The following is a 21,916-nucleotide window of genomic DNA, read 5'->3' as shown; positions in this document are numbered from 1 at the left end:
TCTTCCACTAAGCCGTTGAGTGAAGAGTTTGCAGGCTTGTAACTGCTGCTTCTCTACAGTTGCTACATCCTGATACTGTCTTGTTTTGTGTGTTTTTAATGTTTGTGTGCATGTTTAAAATAAGCGGCTAAAGTATATTTCGTGTTTGCATTGATGTTAAACATTTCAATGAGAGTTTTAAGGTTTTTGTGTGTTTGAAACTTCTTCGTAAATTTCTAATCTTACCTGATTAAATAAACATTAAAGGCAGAGAGGAGATGAGTCACAAAGACATCAGAAGGAGGTTGATGAGTAAAGTTTTATTGCCATCACAAAGCATTCGGGAGGAAAACACATGTCACAGACAGACCAGAGCAGGAAGTGCATATCGGATCACTAACTGGTTTCTTTCGTGGCATCTCCAGCTGATGAAAGCTACCTGGGACCAAACGTCACCGGCTCCCAGAGCAAAAACAAAAAAACTATCTGGTATCTGGCGTAATTTTCCACCCAGGAAGTGACAACACAACCCAACATATAGCTCTGTACCTGCCCACTCCTGCCAGGTCTCCAAGTTTAAAGGCTCATTATGGTTTAGAACAACTTTGGGCTTATTTCCATAGTTTTGGTCATTGTTTTTTTTTTTTTGGGCTGTAAAACGCAAAAACGGTTGGAACGCGTTAAAATCGTTAGAGACGGGAGAAGAAACACAACTGGACAGGATGGCGACAAGCAGGTCAGTCACCAGAAAGTCTGTAAATGGTGATAATTTTACCGTTTGCCTTTCATTGTCTCTCCTATACAAGCATCATAACCAAGGCCACGCCCCCTTTTACTGAGGGACAGGAAACAGAACATCCTTTAGAAGTCAAGGCAATTTGACGTGTTTGGATCATAACTTTGACACGTTTGCATGCATTCATTTCTTATTAAACAAACCTTTGCTTTATAGACTTGTCTACTTGATTCTTATGTGACCTTATCTTAGCCCTGAGCGTCCACGATCGCCGTCATGTCCCCTCCGTCTTTTTCGCATTCAAGTGGACGACTGTACTAGTAGCACTCTACGCTAGCTGTCCATCAGTGGCGACTGTCTTCGGCATCATTTTACCATTTACTAGACGAATCTGCCAAACTCATGTTTTGTTTGTTCTGGCAGATATGTCCGGCCCCTTTCCCCTACAGACTGTTCAGGCTGTTCAGAGGAGCATTTTGCTGGAAAAATGAGCTGAGAGGGTCCAGACTAAAGGTGCGTTCAGACCTGATGCGATAGACGTGATAGAAGCAGCTCGATTACATACAAAGTCAATCTACAGACGCGATTTCAAGCCGGACGGCGCTTTACACGGGATTCGATAATCCAGTCACGCAAGTCCAACACACAAGTTTAAAATATTGAACTTTCCAGGCGATCCGCGTGACACTGTGGCACGTCAGCCAATTAGCAACGTGCCTTTAGGCATCTAGTCTGCCGGAAATCCAGAAGAAGAAGAAGAAGAAGAAGAAGAAGAAGAAGAAGAAGGCCGTCAGTGCAGAGTGAAACGTGTTCCCGGTCAGATCTACGAGGAAACCTGCTGTGTGCTGAAGAGGCAGCGCTTTGTACGGCTTTTGAGGTTAAATCACTGACGGCCCGATCTCACAACAACACAACGGCCCTTTGAAGAGCCACACACTTCATCTGAGAGCTTTCTAGAAGCATTCAGAATAGCACTAGCATAACTTCCATTTAGCACACAGCCACATCATCTGCTACCTAACTGCCTCATCTACATCGGTTTGCTTCCTGATACTCCAAACGCGCAATTGGCGCGAGGGTCCAAATACGATCAAGCAGCACGTTACTTGCTTTCTTTATCAATCTAGTTTCTTTTTCTCTATCGCATCCGGTCTGAACACGCTTAATAAAGCATTACAGGCCAGTCATTCACCACACAGAGTACATATTCACGTATCTTACGAGCCTCACATCTTAGGGTGCACTCACACTGTCCTTCTGCACCGCGCCCCAGGCTTTGTTTCCGAATCTTTCCATAGACCTCTGAGTTTTTGTGCGTCTTGTCGACTGTTTTTGAATCTTTTCATCGACCAAATCTGCAGTAAACACTCCACCTCCGCATCACACCAACGTGAACCTTTCACCGCCATTGTTGTTAAATGTCCGCGCATGGTCCCTCCTATTTTCTATGTCCGAACAGGCGCACATAAAATGACCTCAGAACCGTCGTGGGCCTCGTGCTCGTACACGTGCGCACGCTCGTGCTCATACATGTTCAAACGCGTTTTACAAAAGCCCACCTCGCTCAGACGGGCCATGGACTGGTAGCTAGCCGCAGTTATGCGCGGAGCGGTTGCACTCACACTGGTCAAATGCTCTAGGCTTGACCCGAAAAACCTGTTTTGGCCCGGTGCAGAAATACAGTGTGAATGCGCCCTTAGTGACGAGTCTCAGTTAACCCCGCTTGCACAACAGCTTTTAACGGTTTCTCCTCAAAGGTGAAAGATACGTTTCTTTGCCCGCTTAGAAGGGGGCGTGGCTTTGGCGATGAGGGTCAGATTTACGCCCTTCTTTTAAGTGACGTCACTTATAGAAATAAAAATTGTGTGATTTTTCTGACCAAAGTTGTAATAAACAGGAATTATCCTTTAACATTGTTTTTACAGGCTTTCCACTAACCTTACATAGTGGAAGGTGCAGCTTTTTGAACATTAAACATAAATATCTACTTTTTTTTTATTACCTTTTTTAGTTTTGCGCCTTTTTCTCGCCTGTGTTGAAATCAGGGCGACCGGCTGAATGATATGAAACTGAAAAGGAAATCTACTGTGTGAGAAATCCCTCTTTTGTTTAAACGGTGACTACATCTAAATAAACTCAAACACCCCGTGGTTTCACACTCATGCTATAAACCGACGTTGCTATCAGCAAGCGTTTCTTTAGACGTCACCACCGTCGTTTACTTCCTGGGTGGGGTCGGAGACTTCATGAATCTGGGCGGGGTGGGCGACTTGATGCCACGAGATGGAGTCGGAGACTTCGGGGTCGGGGTTGGAGATTTGGGGACCGGGGTAGACGCCGGAGTTGGGCTCTTCATGGATGCTGGGGTCTGGGCCTTAGAAGGGGTCGGGGTTGGGGTCTTGGAGGGCGGAGCTGGGGATTTTGGTGGCACAGGCGTGGCCACGGGTGTGGCTACAGGCGTGGCGGTAGTTTTGGGATGTGCCAGTTTGGCCTCGGGGATCTGCTCGCCGTGCTTGTAGACGCTGACGGTGATCTCGACGAACTCGCCGCCGTACTTGTTCCGCACGTTGATGCTGTACTTGCCGGAGTCATCAGGAGTTACCTTGTTGATGACGAGGCTGGCGAATTTGCCGCCCTCGAACTTGACCTGGGTGTGCTCGTTGCAGGCGACCTCCTGCTCATTCTTGAACCAGGTGACCTCGGGGGTCGGCTCGCCCCACACGGTGCAGGTCAGGCTCAGAGACTGAAGAGGGTCGAGAGGCAACTCAAGTCACAATGTATTTTAGGACCAGAAACAATTAAGGGACAGTGGAACAAGACTAAAATAAACCCATTTATCCCGAGAGAACTGGTGCCCAACATGGGGCTCAGGACCCCTCCGACTGGTCGTTAGATAAATCAGACGGGTCGTTACATGATAATAAAAATATATTTCTGCACAAAAGCTTTTCTTAGGTTTTTTTTCCATCTTTAAGCCTTTACAGTACAGCTCCTCCACCCCTTTTTACTGTAAAACCACATCATCTTCACTTTTAACGTACTCACCTTCTCTTCCATGATAGTGACGACGTCCGGCAGCCCGCCGACCACCCTGCCACGGTCTGAGGAGAGACCACACATGCACGTTACCTCTGCAACTATGACATTTTATTATAATCTCTCATCTCATCTCATCTTCAGCCGCTTATCCGGGGTCAGGTCTCAGGGGCAGCAGCTTTAGCAGGGGACCCCAAACTTCCCTTTCCCGGGCCACATTAACCAGGTCTAACTGGGGGATCCTGAGGTGTTCCCAGGCCAGAGTGGAGATCTAATCTCTCCACCTGGTCCTGGGTCTTCCCCGAGGCCTCCTCCCAGCTGGACGTGCCTGGAACACCTCCCTAGGGAGGCGCCCAGGGTTCATCCTTACAGACCTTAATTATATTTCCCTTTTACTTGTTTCACAATCCTAATATTTTACTATATTTATTAACTTTCTTTATTAATCTATTATTTATCTATTTATGAAATCATTAATTTAAGGTTTTTATATTCACTTTAACTGATATGACTATTTTTATTTATTTATTTGTAACCTATCTATTAGTTTCTTAGTCTTCTTAATTCCTGCTATGAACTTTTTATTTTGTAGAATTATTGATTTATTTGAACTTGTATTTATTGTTGGTTGATATTGTTCTTCTTCTTCTTATGCACTTTGTGTCGCTGTGCATAATAGAAATAAAGTTTTGATTGATTGAATATCGGGAATCAATAAAGTTTCTTGTATCTTAATGAGCATGAACTCCACTTTAGCGGAGAACAACGTCGCCCACAGTCTCACTGTGAAGTGATGCAACACTCCACCTGTCGCAGATGCTCACAGGGAGAAAGAGGAGGAACGTAAAAACCCTTTGATCTTCAACATTCATTCATATTTCGCCTTGAAAGCAAATAACTCGTCGGCGACGTGCGTCTGCAAATGTCCAGAATGTCGCTTGAGGAGTTTTTAAAAACATCACGACGTGAATGCGTAAATAATAAAAACACACACGTCTGAAGGAATGGAATAAATAATGAATCTCTCAGCGTCAGGATAATAAATGCAATGATTCTATTGGGTAAAATATTCATATTTGAAGCCAAATCAGAAACTAATATGAGTTTCGTAATCATTTGAATTACTGAAGGGATTCTATTAATTTTATTACATTAAATTCATCTTTTTATTTCTTCTTATTTAATTATTATTATTACTAATGTTTATTATCATTTATAAATATTATTGTTTTAAATATTGCTATTATTTTTTGTGATTTATAAAAATTACTTTTAGTATTATAACTATAATCATTATTACTATTTTTATTTTTAGTATTATTTTATTACAACTACAACTATTATTATTATTATTACTATTATTATTTGTATTTAAACTATTATTTATAAATGTATTATTTTTAGTATTATCATTACTACTCCTACTCATATTATTATTATTATTACTACTACAATTATTACTTTCATTATTATTATTATAGTAATTATAACTATTATTTTAACTATTATTTCTTATTATTTATAAAATATTTTATCAATATTATTAATAATACTATTAATACTACTACTCTTTTGATTTTTTATTAATATTGTTATTATTATTACTACTACTACATTTTTATAATTATTACTATTTTGACTGTTACTTTTATTATTATTATATTATTTGTCCGGTGTCTGTCCGTCATCACACTGCTGTGTGTTGTACGTACAGTATTATCTGCCTGTATTAAATAAAAAATAACAAGTGTCAGGATAATAAATGATGAAATACTCACTCTTCTCAGCAAATGCGGCTGCCCTAAAAGACAAAGAGAACATCGATATGATTAATATACGAATATATTAATATGACGGACTGCTGAACTGTCTAATGACTCACTTCAGTCTCAGGTATTCCTCATATGCGTCGGTGTACGCTGCAAAAAGAAGAACCAGCAGCTCAGGACTTTAGTCAAATACAAATTAACTCATGAATATTTTAGAAAACATTAAAATAAAGGCTACAGAGTGATAAAGTAAAGCTTTGTTTACCTTGTCCGGAGAGGTCAAAGGTCCTGGTGTGGGTCTGCACGCCGTCTGAGATCTCGATGGAGTAGTGACCTTTCTCTTTGTCGGACGGATCACAGATCTGCATCCAGGCCATCTCCGCTGTGCCTCCGATCCTCATCTTCTCAGAGGAGGCGATCTTACTCTCCCTGCAGGGTTTACGTCACAACAGTCACCGAACGACTCACACTGAGGCTGTGTGCAAACTGCTACTGTTACTGTTTACTTTATGGAGGGTAACGTTTCCTGAACAAAACCAACACATGATAAATGAGTTATTTTGCTTTTGACAGGTGATATTAAAATTAACACCATGTTCAGGAGCCAGAGAGACTTAGGGCGCACTCACACTGTCCTTCCGTACCGTGCCCGAACATGTTCCACGGCTAAAGTCTAGTTCATTTGACCAGTGTGAGTGCAAGCGTACCGCGCCTAGGAGCGGTACGGTTGCTGTCCACGGCCCGTTTGGGAGAGGTGTAAGGGCTCCTGTAAAGCATGTTTGCACATGTACGAGCACGAGCGTGCGCACGTGTACGAGCACGAGGCCTACGGCGGTTCTGACGTCATTTTATGTGCGCCTGTTGGGACATAGAAAAAAGAAGGACTGACCATGCGCGGACATTTCAAACAATGGCGGAAGCATTCGCGCGAGGCCCAGGTAGTGTGAGTACAAATGGGCCTGGCCCGCGGGGAAAGACGGAGGGGGGGGGGGGCAAGTACCCTGAAGCACGGGGCACGATACAGACGGACAGTGTGAGTCCGCCCTAACACTGATTAGCTTGGGGCAGTACAGTGAAGGCATTAAACATCTTTTTTAACCACTAATGCTGCTGAAAGTAACAGCAAACCTCTGCAGCAGCATGAGAAGAGTCCCTACACAGAAAACAAAGCACCAACTACGTAGTTAGTGAAGCCAGAGTTTATTAACAGAGTGTTTTAAAGACTTACCAACTGGCCCTGGTAAGTGTTGCTTTAAGGTTATTGCGCAATAAAGTGGCTTTAGTCGTAAAAGGAGCTGTACATCACTTTTTTTAACCGTAAAAATAAATAAATATAGTAAATTAATGTGTAACGTAAGTCATTTTATATTGTATTGTAAATATATTTTATAGCTGTATTGTATATATATTGTATAGCTTATTTTTTGTACTTCTGATTGCTTTGTTCAGCTGCTACGATGACCTAATTTCAGCTCAGGGATAAATAAAGTTATCTATCTAACTAATTACTTTTGATACCAAATCATAAGTTAAGTAATAAGACTTAAAAAGTAAATTATTACACCTCCTGAGTAACATGCCCATCACGGACTAGGATATAAAAATAGATTATGATGCTGATATTCGCCACAAACGACCCAAAAAAGAGCTTAATGTTATATTACGGTATGTACGGTGTTATGGTTCTGTACACTTGAGTCAAACCAAGTAATTCAAACTGTACTTGTGTTTCCAGACGGTCTTCATCTCTTCGGTGTAGTAGTTCATGTAGCACTGCAGCCTGATGCCCTCTGGTGTACACTGCAGCACCAGGTCAGAGGCAGACGCACCTGAGAGCAACGCACGCACGCGCGCACACGCACACACACACACACACACACACACACACACACACACACACACACACACACACACACACACACACACACACACACACACACACACACACACACACACACACACACACACACACACACACACACACACACACACACACACAGTGAGAATAAAGAAGTACCTTTACATGTGGTCAAATTAATCGAGTGTGGAGAATCTTAGTCCATTTCTTGTTCTTCTACCCTGAACGTCATTTCTAACGCGGTCAAAATACTTCAATGATGGCGTTTCAAGAGAGTCATCCAAAGAGTTCCCTTAGGCTGCTGTTTCTCTCAGCTATTTAAAGGTTAAATCACATTTTTGTGGTGAGGGGAGGCGACGCTCAGACCTTCAGGCTAAATCCTTAACTTCCACCTGCTCGCAGCCGAGAGGCAGAACTGAATTTACAGCAAAGTCCTGATCGTGTTTACAGGACAAACTCATCCTGTAGACACTGTCAGGAATCACACGTGTGAAGTTTGTGTCTTTGCCGCAGTTGAACTCCTTCGTCACAACACTGAACGACACACACACACACACACACACACACACACACACACACACACACACACACACACACACACACACACACACACACACACACACACACACACACACACACACACACACACACACACACACACACACACACACACACACACACACACACACACACACACACGGTCAGCTGATCGGACTCACCGGCGAGCTTGGCGATAGCATTGATGATGTCGTCAAATACTGCAAATAAAAAGAAAAGAAAGACGTATTATAACGTGTTTATTATAGGTAATAATTCTTTGTTTGTTATTAATTCATCACAAAAACAATCATTTTAAACATATCACAGTCCCTTTCCTATTTTCTAAACAATTAACCCACCTAAAAAAACAAAACAATTATAATTAATTAGTAATAAAGCAAAAGACGTGCAGGTGTTCGGTTCATTGATGACTCTAAATTGCCCGTAGGTGTGAATGGTTGTCTGTTTCTGTATGTCTCTATGTGTCCTGAATGAATGATATAAGTAAAGAAACAAGGAGATAAACTATTCAAATGTCTTACCCTTAAAAAAAAGCATTACCAGCCATTTTCTTGAAAGTTTAAAATAACAATAAAGCAGCCGAGATAAAAGTAAAGCAAAGAAACAAGGAAATAGATCCCCAACAAAACAATAAATAAATGTGGACACTGGCCACAGCCTGGAGTTTGCCGTGAACATTAAAAAATACCTGATCTTATAAATACCTAATATATATAAATATATATAAATAAATGAATCTTTCTAAATGAGGGAAACGCACCTTTGCCTGAAATGTCAAATGAAGACGTGTCCTTTCCTCTGTCGTCACTGAGCACGGCCTTGAACACGCCCTGATCTTTTCTGGAGAACTAAAAAGAGTGTGTAAAGTTTATAATAGTTAATAATGATAATAATTATGTAACGTTTAAGTACAGTACTTAGTTACTTGCAGCCAGTGAAACAGTTTAGTATTAGGTGTGAATGCTGCAGTAGTTACCAGAGGGAGGGGCAGAGCGCAGGCTCCGGACAGGACGTTGGGAGGAGTCTCTGGGACAATCTCATCGTCCTCTTTGAACCAATGGAAAGATGTCTCCTTCTTCACATTGGCCACCTGACACGCACAGACACAAAGGTTAGTTTCATCGAGAGGAGATGAGAAAGATGGGAAAAAAAAGAGGGGGATTGAAATGTTACCTTGCAGGCGAGCATCACTGTGCAATCCTCAGTGACGGTGAAGTAAAGATACTCAGAGAAATGAGGACCTAAAGGGACAAAGTGGAAACATTAAAGACATCCAGAGCTCTCAGATCCTCTGGGACAGGTCTGCTCTGTGTCCCCAGAGTCAGGACTAAACATGGGACAGGTCTGCTCTGTGTCCCCAGAGTCAGGACTAAACATGGGACAGGTCTGCTCTGTGTCCCCAGAGTCAGGACTAAACATGGGACAGGTCTGCTCTGTGTCCCCAGAGTCAGGACTAAACATGGGACAGGTCTGCTCTGTGTCCCCAGAGTCAGGACTAAACATGGGACAGGTCTGCTCTGTGTCCCCAGAGTCAGGACTAAACATGGGACAGGTCTGCTCTGTGTGCCCAGAGTCAGGACTAAACATGGGACAGGTCTGCTCGGATAACGCCGGCGCCGTGCGGCTGGGCCTTTAGTCTGTGATGTTTACTACGTCATGGTGTAGCTGTTCTAGGTCACTGTGTGTATTTTGATACCTTGCTTCCTGATGTGCTCTTTCCTCTGAAACTCGGCCTCCTTCAGGGCAACTTTGAAGACTGGAACGAGAAAACACAACTGAGTCAAGATCAGTAGCATATGTTCAGCGTCACATTCTGCTCCTGCAAAAGGTTTCAAAGATGCAACAAAAGTATGCCAGGTGTTTATATTCCTAGTTTTGTGATTACGTGTGCGTATTTGTAACGACAAATGTTTGGCAAAGTTAACTTTAGCTTTCCATGCCAACAAAGCCTCCAACAATTAAACTGAGATGAGTGAAAAACAGCTGATGCAGTATTTAGATGATGCAACCACGTACCAATATCTAATAACTTACTGTTTTACATTCCTGTACTTTCAAAAGCTACTACAACTATAATGTGATGTTGACACGATACATAACATTGTGATAAAAATGCATCAGCAGAGTTTTGACAGCTGTGTGAGGGTGAAAGAAAGCCTCACCGTCTCCTACCAGGACCAGGGAGCTCTGGGTCTTGGCCTTGCCGTCGTGGATCTGGACGGTGTACGTGCCCTCGCTGGCTCTGGTGAAATGATCCACGGTCATCTGGATGACTCCCGTCGCCACATCGTGGCTGATCTTGATTCCCTGAGTGGAAAAGAACGAAGCAGAGGCCTGATAAACCTATCCAGCAAAATTCCTGCAGTAACTAAAGTGAAAGAACTCATGTTGCAGAGCGACTACATTTATATTACTGCACCATTTTTATTGATGCATTAATATGTAAAGGACACTTTAATGTTGTCGTCGATCAAGATGAAGGGAATTTAAACTACTGCATAAACTTCAGGCAGTTTAATCAGAAACAATAGATCAGTTCTTCCAGATCATATGAATATTTACTTTGATATTTTTGTTAAATTATGCATTTGAATCTGCTTTAAAATACAAAAAAAAGTGATAAGACCAGAAAAATGTCTCACGCAAACACTTCCCAGTTTCTAATCTATCCTGCTAACAAACAAACAAACAAGAGACTGAAACAGGGGAAAATTTCACTCTTCTATTTATTTATTTATCCTTTAATTCACCTTTTTAACCCTTGAGATTAAAATCCCTTTTGGAGGCCAACGTAGCATATCATGTGTGTGTACGTGTGTGTGTGTGTGTGTGTGTGTGTGTGTGTGTGTGTGTGTGTGTGTGTGTGTGTGTGTGTGTGTCATTACAAGGTTTCAAAATGAGAAAATAGAGCGCTGGTTCTCAAGCTGTGGTACTCGTACCACTGGTGGTACGTGAAAGAATCTCCATAATAAAAAAAGGAAACAGTTTACTAAATAAATATATTACTAGCAAAATATTACAACATTTCTAAAGAAAACACTTTTAAGATCTGTGAATTGTAATTGTAACCATTTCATCCTGCTTTATACTGTGGAGTATAAAGTAGCATAACATGGAAAGTACCTCATAATTGTACTTAAGTACTTGAGTAAACTTATGAATGTTGAAGGGCGCGTTACCTCCCCAGTTTTGACCTCCTTGTCGTTAACGATGAACCTGTAGGACACAGAGGGGGACAGTTTGACGGCCTGCACCCAGAAGCGGACGTGACCCTTCTCCAAAACCTCGTAGTTCAGACCGTGTTTCAGAGGGACAACTGCGCAGGAGCAGAAGACACACAAAGATCAGATCATTAGGGAAAACGTTAAAGTGATACAGGAGATCTGCTGCGAACGCACAACACTCACCTGGATGTCTGATGGCATAGCTGAGCTCCAGCATGGTGTTAAGGGCTGCGGATTCAACGCAGTGAACGTGAGACACAAACAAACCAGAACGACCAATCCTAACAATGCAACAGAGTACAAAGACACAAAACACCACCTACCGTCTTCAGTCAGAGTGTGGCTGGCAGAGACGCCGTCTGTGTCAGTGACCACCACGGAGTATTTACCCAGGTCGTCTTTGTCAGGGTTGGTGAAAGTCATTCTGGAGCTGAGAAACAAACACAGCAAACTATTAAATATCCATTCACGTCAACACAACTATGAAGCATTAGTTCTACAGGAATTAAAGGAAATACAGTAAATTCCCAATAAAATCACAACTTCTAAACAAAGTTTGCAGTGTTTTCTTGCTGCAGTCGGGAAAAATATGCATTTTACTGTTTACATTTGTCAGTTTTATATATTTATATATATAGATAAATGTGCTTTATTATGTAATGTGCTTCTAAGTACAGTTTGAGGTTCTTGAACTTTAAATATTTTCCTTTTTATGCTACTTTATACTTCTACTCCACTACATTTATTTGATAACTTTAGTTTCTACTTATCTGACAGATTCATATAATTAATACTAAATATTCATCTCTCATCTCATCTCATCTTCAGCCTCTTATCCGGGGTCGGGTCGCGGGGTCAGCAGCTTTAGCAGGGGACCCCAAACTTCCCTTTCCCGGGCCACATTAACCAGCTCTAACTGGGGGATCCTGAGGCGTTCCCAGGCCAGTGTGGAGATATAATCTCTCCACCTGGTCCTGGGTCACCCTCTATTATACTAAATATTATCAACAAATAAAATAGGATGCACTGTTGTAGATAGAAAGTAAATAAAACGAGCCTCACCTTTATCAGTTGCGTATAATTTACACGAATCTATCAAACATTATAATATAATATTCTGAAATGGGCCATTTTGCATAATGAGTACTTTTATTTTTTGTACTAAAAGTAACATTTTGATGCTAAAGTGTTTGTACTTTTGCTTAAGAAACATTTTGAACACAGGATTTTTACTTGTACCAGAGTATTTCTACAGTGAAAGCTCTGAGTACTTCTTCCCCCGCTGCTCATATCTGATATACTCTTATTTATTTACATAAGACGATACATGTAACATCAGTTTCACTCTTTCAGACATGTGCAATATATTCAAACATTTACCTTTTCTTCTAAATACACTATAAATCCATATATTAATATTTATTCTGATGGACACCTTTTGCACTTATTAACAGTGGTATCTGTCGTGTGTTGGCTTGGGTTTTAAATGTTAATTGTCTTTTACTACACACTAAGCTGAGTTGCATCTCCAATCTTATTGTTGCTTTGCCACAAAGACAATAAAGACTTTTCTATTCTATTCTATAATGTGATGTGCTTTTATCAAGCCCCCACCGCAGCGACATGGTTGATCCAATACGGAAGAAGTGGCAAAAATTTGTGAAAACCCTGCAACCCTCGTACTGTTGTAAAGAAAGTTCAGACGTTAAACATCGCTCGGGAGCAGATAATGTCTCTCGTCTTCAAACAGGAAACAGAAAAACACGATCCTGTTCAGCAGCACGTTATCACCGTGAGTTCAGTGAGGACACACCAACAGAGACGGCGCCTCGAGGGGGAAGACGCACTGTTTGTTCTGCTGTATTTATGAGCGTCTTTGTGCAGATAATCGTTTTGTCTGTGACCAAATAAGAAGAAACACTGAGCTCCGCCCGAAGCCTCTCTGTGACGCGTCAAAGGTTTACGGTGAGCTTACCTTCTGCCCTTCGTTGTGACGGCGACCCTGGGGCAGTCGCCGATGGCTTTGTAGTTCTTGGACCACACGAACTTGGACGTCTCGCAGATCTCACAGGCCTCCAGAGACAAGAAGATGTCTCCGGTCTCCTCGTCCACGCCGGCCACGATCTCCTTAGTGCCTGGGAACATAAATGTTTGTCTGAGAAATGACGCAGAAAAACTTCAAAACATATCTGTTAATGTAACGTTCAGGGTCCTTTTTTAGCCCCTTAGTGAGTTTTGGTATAAACAAGAGTATTGTGCATGCAAAATATTAATTCATCTATAATTAATGAGACTTCCAAGGATGTTGCCTTTGTATCACAAGCATTCTGCAGTGATTTCCCTTTTTTCTCAAAATATAACAGTAATAATTAACAGTAAATTGCACTTTTTGGCAACAACTCAATGCTTAATAAAACACTTTGTGGACATTTTTAAGGGGGATGTCGATCCAAAATTAAACAAAAAATATAGATTTTGGATTTGGACTGAGAGGGATCTGTTATTTTATTTTATGACTTTACTCCGGAATTACACTTTAACGCCGTTGTAGTTTGGGGGTTGACGTTTTCAGTTATTTACCTTTTCAAAGAAACTCCAGACCCTCAGCTGCTGTGATATCACTTATATCGGTTTAAAGCGTCTCGCGTCACAATAAAAAGGTAGAAGTGAACAGAGTTAAGTTGTTGTTACCTGGCAGAGCTTTGGCACAGACCGGCTCGGACAGCTGTGATGGTTTCCCGATACCTGCCGCGTTGACAGAACGAACTCTGAACACGTAGGATTCACCTTCCACCAGACTGGTCACCTGCGGGAAAACCACGGAAACACCTTCACATGCACACCCCTGCCTCTAGACGCCAACGTATATTTCCTTTAAACACGAGAGTCCCATCACAGTCGCTCTCCTACCTTAAGGTAACGGTGGTTGACAGCTTCCTGAGTCAGCGTGACGAACTCTGATGAGCCCTTCTTGGCCATGTCCACCAGATATCCGGTGACGGCGCCAGCTCCGGTGTAGACGGGGGCCTTCCACAGGAGGACCAGAGACTGACCTCTGACCTCACTGAAGCTCAGGTCGAAGGCTGGGCCTGGTGTTCAGATCCAATCAAAAAACATGAGGGTACAGAGAAGTGTGATTGATTGATCAGTGGGATACGGGAGAACAGAGAGCTGCCGGTATCATGTTATTTGAGAAGCAGCGACGAGTTCTCTCACCTGGCTCATCCATGGTCCAAGCTTCACATTTCATCGGGAGGCTTGGCTCTGAGGGCACGCCGACGCCAGCCATGTTAGCGGCCTGCACCTTGAACTCGTAGAAGTGTCCCTCCGTCAGACCGTCGACCTGAAGACACAAGAGAGATTCTTCTTTAACTCACACGCACAATCAGATTTGTAAAAGTCCTTGTTCCATGAAAAACAAACATGACGGTGTAATTTAGCGCCTGACTGACGCCGTTCTCACAGTGCAGATTCTCTCCTTGATGGCCGACAGGTTGACCTCCTTCCACACCAAAGTGTCGGCGTTTCGTTTGTCCACGTAGTAAGAGTTGATCTTGGAGCCGCCGCAGTGCTTGGGACTCTTCCAGGCCACGGTCATGGAGGAGCCGTCACAGTTCAGCAGGGTGATGCCGAAGGGAGCGCTGGGAGTGGCTAAATCACATGAAATTTAATAGTTAATATGAGATAATTAACTTATACAGAGTTGTAGAAAGTATTTTAATAAGAAAATATGACTGAATTTCATTATTTTGGTTCCCTGTGAGCCACAAGAACGTTATTCATTATGTGTTCAAGTGTTCTTGTGATCACTCTGACACCAATCAGTGCATTTTGTCACAACAAGGTGTTGAAAATATTCATATCATGCAAAGTGAAAGTGGACGTTAAGGTGGAGCAGTGGGGTAAAGTCTGGTGGGAGGAAAATGAACTATTTCATACATACCATATTCAAACCCCTTGCCTGGATAGGATAATGAAATTAATGTCAACATCTCATCACCGTCAAATAATAATAAATACATAAAAAAAAGCTTTTTAAAAACGCGGTAATCTCGTCACCTTTTGTTTACCAAAACAAAATAATAATAATAATAATAATAATAATAAGAAGAAGAAGAAGAACAAAATAAAAATAAAAACAATAGAAATGTTTTACCAAAACAAAACAAACAAACAAACAAAATAAATAATAATAATAAATTAATTAATTAATAAATACATCAATTTAAATCAATAAAAAAATTGTCATATTGCCAACTTTTGCTTACCAAAATAATAAAATAATAATAATATGAACACAAATAGATAAATAAATAAATAAATGTGGTCATCTTGTTGCCTTTTGTTCACCAAAACAAAATAATAATATTAGTAATAATAATAATAATAATAATAATAATAAGAAAATAATAATAAATTCATGAATAGAAATAAATTAAAAAAAACATGGTCATCTTGCCACCTTTTTTTTACCAATACAAAACAAACAAACAAAATAAATAATAATAATAATAATAATAATGATAAATAAATAAATACATCAATTTAAATCTTTTCGTTTACCAAAATAATAAAATAATTATAATAATTATAATAATAATAATAATATAAATACAAATAAATAAATAAATAAATGTGGTCTTCTTGTTGTCTTTTGTTTACCAAAATAATAAAAACAAAAAAAATACATTACATAAAATATATTGAATTCAATTAAATGAAATAAAAAGATCAGCTATGGTCACAAAGCCAATGTCGCTCCTTTTCAAACAGTGGAGTCACATAAAGTTCTGCAGACTTGGTCAGGCTGCGGTCAGAGGTCCATAAAAGGTTCCCATGTTAGAAAAGAAATGTGTCTTATATAACTTATTTAATAGAATATAAGTGCGTTGTTCAAGATATAAAGTGTCACTCACAATTTCTACAACAAACTGAATGTTGGCGACCTTTGGTGGTTCATCTGTTCCCTTTGAAATGTTTTTTTATTTTAATATCGTGGGAAAAACAGCTTTTTCCACTGTCAATACTTATATATTATAATATTATTCACATTACTTTTCTGTTTTCCTAATTCTAGTTTTTTTCTAAAATGCATTAACATTACTCTTTTACACATACTGTTTTTATTCTATACATACAATTATTACTATTACTCTGTTATTGTTTTTAGTCTTATGCATGTATATTCCATATGTACGTACGTAAGCACAAGAATTTCCTTCTTATCTTATGAGCATTTTAAAGCTCGAGGGCTTCTGCATAGAAGCAGAGTTCATAATAATAAACTTGACGCAGCTCTTACCGAGGGCCGGCTCCACAGCGATGGGAGACGACTCCTGAGACTCCTCGCTGAGGCCGTAAACGTTGGCAGCTTGGACGCGGAACGTGTAGCTCTCTCCTGGGATCAGGCCGTGGACCACAAACCTGTAACACACACATTTCACCTTCATTTTGAGTAATGCATTTAACTCGCAAAACACATCACAGGTCAGCAGTTATTCTTGCTGGGTCACCACCGGATCACTCGTCCTGAGACTGTGAAGTTGACTGATGTTGGGCAGTTTTCAGTTGTAGTCCTTAAGATTTTCATGCAGTTAATTTTCTATCTACCAAAGAGTTAAAACAATAGTGGTTGATCACATGACCCACTAATGAAAGCACTTGTATTTGCTGCTTTGCAGAGAAATATGATCTGAGTGTCTGTGGAGACTTTCCTGCTCTAAAATCAAATGTGCTGCACAGTTGGTGACGCTTTTTACGCCGTTCCTCTTTTCTCTTCGGACCTCCTATCAGTGTGGAGCATGAAGCATCACGCCGCATCACTGCAGGGGAAAACTGCGGATCTACTGACGTCATACAGTCGGCACGGTTCGGTTTCAGAAGGAAGTCTGGGAGATGAAGTCCCAGAGGCTCACCTGCAGTTACATCTCACCGCCAAAGAGGCCGCTAGAAACAACGTATCTAATTTCTTACGGATCACAACTTTAAGGGTTTTCAACTAGAGGCGTTCAGACCGCTCTGTCAAAAACACACAGAGGGGGAAAACGCAAGGCGCTCACAGGTTGCCACAGGTTACTCAAAAACACGCGGTCTGATCAGGGTGTAAAGGTGCTGCCAAACAGAAAAAGGACTTTATTCTGCATAATGTTCCAAATAAATATAAAATGTGAATGTTTTATTGTCCAAGAAACTCCAAAACTGATCAGAGAGAGAATACATAGATTCACATGTGCAGCGCTGGGGTAAATACGTTTTCCAGGTGTTTGTCCAACAATGGATGCAGTTGCTTTATTTGTTTTAATCGCTCACGTTGTTTTTGCTCATCCTGTGCAAATAATGTAAAAGCTCTGTCAAGCCGGATATAGTTAATAATAAATCACTGCAGTATTAAAACCTCTCGCTCACCTGCAGTGTTTGAAGGGTTTGTGGTTGCAGGGGAACCACTCCTTGGAGCCAACGATGCGTCCGTCGATGTAGTATCCCATCAGGTTCTTCTTGTGTTTGGGAGCTTCCCAGTGCACGAACACGGATGACTTTGTGTTTCTGGTGACGATGACCTGACCGGGAGCAGAGGGGACGCCTGTTCAAGGAGGGGAGATCAGTTATTATCAAATATAAGTCATGATATTAATAATATGCAGATTCAGCGTCTATAGTGAAGAAATCCATGAACATCTGTATGTGGATATGTACCAAAGGGAGCTAAATTCACCTCATCAGGATGATTCAGACGAACGTAGGATCAGCTGTCACTCAAATATACGTATTACCTGACTTTTCCTTGACTTCCACACTTTGTGGAAGCAACAAACCAAATTCCCATCCGCATGCTTCAACATAAATACTCATAATTATGTGTAAATATCACTTACTGCAGGTCTGATCTGTGTCCTCCTCGTTCTGTTCGTTACATATAAAACTACCGCTAAAACATGCAAATGTGCGACTATGTCTCTTGTGGCGTTTTCATTTCAAACTGTGAGGAAACAGAGGAGTGAGTTTGTTGGGTGTGTATTAAAGATCTTGTGGCGTGGCAGAACAACAACGTGAGAGTTTGATTCCAGGGTCGTGTGACTGAGATTGGATTAAGACACTTTTCTGCAAACTATCACAGTGGGTTTTCAGTTCTTGCTACTTGTTCTTTCTGTTTTATTTTGACATGCCTCATGCACTTCCTGACTTGTCTGATTTCCCGCCCTGATTCGTTTCTCCTGCCCTTCGTAAGGCCTGCGGTCACCTGACTTACCTGCCCTGCTGCATCCCGTCTGTAAGCAATTTATGATTTATAACTCATTGCGTTATTCCTGCTTCCTCCTCATTTATCTGCGTTTCTCCTGTTGCCTGCACTTCAAACTGTGACACAAACGTCATATATTGTGTCCTGTTTAATTCAAGAAGACCAGTGAAAGGCTTTGTTGCTAATAGAGGAAATGGGGGAGGTTGATTTAACATATACTACCTGGCATATAATAAACATCATGTAAAGACACAAGCGGACGACATCAGAGCTAAGCTACAAGAAGCACCAGATTTAATGGAGAAGAGACGTTGGTACTAAATTACTGTTGTATAGAACAGTAATTTAGTAGTTAAATAAAGACTGGATATATAGTTTAAATAGGCCACAATACAAAGAACTGTATACAACTATGTTTCCCTGTGAGCTCTGCACACACACACACACACACACACACACACAGTGGAAGAGTGAGTTAATTTGTGACGTGACACAATACAAAAGGTGTTTCCACTAAACTGTACATACCAACCGGCAGCTCAGTACCTGGAAGATACAGTGATTAACTTTTAAGCAGAAATCTGAGGATTGAATGCGTTTGTATGTTTGCAGATACATTTTGGGGGAATGTACCTTTATGTTTGGACATGTGTATGTCCCAAATTGTAGATATTTTGGGTATACACGTGTGCAAACATAAAGATACATTCTCTAATTCTGCACTGGAAAGTACGGTAGCCCGTTTCCTCCACTGAAAGAACAAATATCGCCATGTTAAGTCATAATTATGAGATTAAAAAGCTGAAATAATGAGATAAAAGTTTGTTTTTCAGTATTGTTTTTCCTACATAAATGTTTAATTTTGACATCTAATGATAAAAGCTCAGTGGACACAGCACAATAAAATCTACGTTACACCATCTTGAAGGAGCACAGATTAAATCATACAAACAACCTTTAATAAAACTTTCTGAACATGAATAATGAAAAATGCGAGTTTTAGAAGCCTTTTTAACCTTTTAACACAAAAGGCCAAAATTGATGCAACACAGCAGATAAACATTGGCGGTGAATCCCCACGATATAAGGAATTTCCATTAAAGATGGTTTTTTTTTGACTAATTGGTAGTCCTTCAAAAAAGAAACAATAAAATGATAAAAGTATCAGCTCTCACTCTTCTTTCAAACTGAAATCAATATGTATCCATGTGTGCATACTGTCACTTTATATCACCACTACATCACTTTATTTAGGGGTACTGTAACTTACTGCTGCTACACTTTACTGTACTTTACTTCAGTAGGAAATGCTGCTACACTTTTTCACACTGTCATAGCTTATCGCTCCTTATCACTTCTTTAGTTTGTACTTATTTTATTTCAATCTGCTTCTAAACTGCACGCTGCGTATTGTTGTATATTGTATAAACCTACGTTTAACCACAATGTCTGTTGCACTCTGTCACATTTAGTTATTGTTTGATTTATTTTACGTTAGCTTTATTTAATTTGATTTATGTTTTTATGCTTAATGTCACTCTGACCCTTTCCCACCTTTGTATTGAAACTGTTGCACAATAATTTCCCTCGGGATAAATAAAGCTTGAATCTTGAATCTTGAATATTGTTTGTGCTGCAGTTTACTGTGTCTGAGCGTCTTGTGCACTGATCGCGGCCCTTACCGTCCTCATCCACCTTCTGAATGGGCTCAGAGGGCGCAGAGGCCTCGCTGGAGCCGTACAAGTTGACCGAATACACTCGGAACTGGTACTTTTGCCCGTCTTGCAAATCAAAAACCGGGTAACGAGGGGAGTGCAGTTTGACTGCCTCGTTGATCCGCTGCCATGCTCCAGTGCCTGCTAAGCACTGTGGGAGAGTCGGGGAGGAGGAGGAGGAGGACATGAGAAAGTACAACAGCCATCTGCGACTCACACTCATCAATGTAGCAGAGATCATGTGTTGTTGCGGAGATGGGGCTCAAGCTAGTTTTAACCTGGCACCAACGCTAAAATAAATCTTTGATATGAAGTCTGTGTGTACGGAAGTCCAGATGCATAATATCTTTAATGATGTTATCATGATTTATGAGTTCATTCTCGACAAAACAAAAGATTTTTTTCTCTTTGTACTTAATGACTTAGTACAGAAGTCATCAGAAGTTCATGTTCACATTGTAAAACTTGACTGAGCTGTAGAAGGGAAGGTTTTCGTTGCCACTGTGTGCACAAGACTGCTGGATTAAAACTGTATATAATAACTATAATAATCAATATTATCATTAATAAAGATAGTGTGACTTGTTGCTGCTAATGGGGGAATTGTTGGGTCTCTGTAAATCATGAATAACTCAGAGAGTGTACTTTAAATACTCTTTATAAAGTATCTTTAGATAACTTTTGTTCTAATTTGGCACTGAAAATAAAATTGAATTGAAATGAATGAAGAGTTATGACGAGGATTTATAAAGAGGCAAGTAGGGCTGCCACTAACCACTGTTTTATCAATTAGTCGGTTAATCTAAACAATTCCTTTTATTCCAAAAAAAATCAAGTTTGCTATTTAATTTATTCCTGTTTATTTTATTTTTACAAACTGTGTGTCACTGTATAACGCAACAAAAGCAACAACGTGTGCCCAAGATTGCAGGATTAATACTGTTTATAATAACTATAATAATTATTAATATTTTTAATAAAGATAGTGTGTGACTCGATGTGTGCGACTCGTTGCTGCTCATGGGGGAATTGTTGGGTCTCTGTAAATCATAGTGTCTGTCACAGTGTGGTCTTAACCTACTCTATAGGTAAAGGGTCTTGAGATAAAAATAACAAGATGGCTCAGTATTTTATATTGATGAGGGTTGAAGCAAACCCATTCTACCCCTAACCCAAGAAATTACTCTGAACTAAGAACTTTTTGTGCTGAGATCAAATGTTTTGTCCTGGATTGTCGAGTTTTTATGTGAAATTATACACGTTCATATATTTTGTGTGGCCATATTTGGAGCCCCACCAATGCAAATGACACATAACGAGTCTTTAGACTATAACACAAATGTAAAAAACACATGTAACCTCTTAAACTCTGCTGTAAATCCATCTTTATAGGCTCATGTTCAAACCCACAGTAACCTAGTCTAACAAGGCTCAATGCATCAGGATGAACTGTGGGGACGTGTTTGTGTCAAATGATGTAGAAAAACATCAGTAATATCTCCATTTGATATAATGACGCAGTCATAAAGACTCAAAATTAACAGGAAAAGCAGAACTACATGTTATGAATGTCATGTAATTAGCAAGAAGATTAATTCACTTTAAATATACAGTAAATTCAAGGGGACATTGAAAGGGAACCCCTGAGTTTAAGAGGTTAATGTCGTTGTCTCTTCGCTAACAGTGCAGGGCTACATTGATGGAAATGGATGGCCAAAGGTGAAGCGTCACACACACACACACACACCTTCTCGATGATGTACCACAGCGGAGCTCGTCCGCGGGGGCTGGGAGGCTTCCA

General features: G+C 40.5%; 1 protein-coding gene across 2 annotated transcripts in view; it reads right to left on the bottom strand.

Moving 5' to 3' along the window:
• Positions 1–280: 280 nt before the first annotated feature.
• The window catches only part of myom2a (myomesin 2a), a 42,947-nt gene continuing 21,311 nt past the window's right edge, over positions 281–21,916 (bottom strand). The window contains exons 14-37 of one of the 2 annotated variants that reach the window (XM_083933666.1): positions 21,863–21,916; positions 20,083–20,266; positions 17,569–17,743; positions 16,466–16,587; positions 14,627–14,814; positions 14,380–14,506; positions 14,074–14,252; positions 13,855–13,969; positions 13,139–13,298; positions 11,487–11,593; positions 11,347–11,391; positions 11,119–11,255; positions 10,102–10,246; positions 9,636–9,695; positions 9,113–9,180; positions 8,916–9,029; positions 8,700–8,787; positions 8,098–8,136; positions 7,244–7,349; positions 5,786–5,949; positions 5,634–5,670; positions 5,530–5,552; positions 3,761–3,816; positions 281–3,458 (exon numbers count right to left, since the gene is read on the bottom strand). The exon at positions 21,863–21,916 is cut by the window's right edge and continues 74 nt beyond it. In XM_083933666.1, the coding sequence (XP_083789792.1) occupies positions 2,934–3,458; positions 3,761–3,816; positions 5,530–5,552; positions 5,634–5,670; positions 5,786–5,949; positions 7,244–7,349; positions 8,098–8,136; positions 8,700–8,787; positions 8,916–9,029; positions 9,113–9,180; positions 9,636–9,695; positions 10,102–10,246; positions 11,119–11,255; positions 11,347–11,391; positions 11,487–11,593; positions 13,139–13,298; positions 13,855–13,969; positions 14,074–14,252; positions 14,380–14,506; positions 14,627–14,814; positions 16,466–16,587; positions 17,569–17,743; positions 20,083–20,266; positions 21,863–21,916 (3,018 nt within the window). In that variant the 3' untranslated portion in view covers positions 281–2,933. The remainder of the gene's footprint in view (positions 3,459–3,760; positions 3,817–5,529; positions 5,553–5,633; positions 5,671–5,785; positions 5,950–7,243; positions 7,350–8,097; positions 8,137–8,699; positions 8,788–8,915; positions 9,030–9,112; positions 9,181–9,635; positions 9,696–10,101; positions 10,247–11,118; positions 11,256–11,346; positions 11,392–11,486; positions 11,594–13,138; positions 13,299–13,854; positions 13,970–14,073; positions 14,253–14,379; positions 14,507–14,626; positions 14,815–16,465; positions 16,588–17,568; positions 17,744–20,082; positions 20,267–21,862) is intronic. The other variant, XM_083933667.1, reaches the window with a different exon arrangement.

This window comes from Echiichthys vipera, assembly GCF_963691815.1.
Source record: "Echiichthys vipera genome assembly, chromosome: 2".
In the NCBI taxonomy this organism is placed as follows: Eukaryota; Metazoa; Chordata; class Actinopteri; order Perciformes; family Trachinidae; genus Echiichthys; species Echiichthys vipera.
This window is presented reverse-complemented; position numbering and strand designations above follow the sequence as displayed.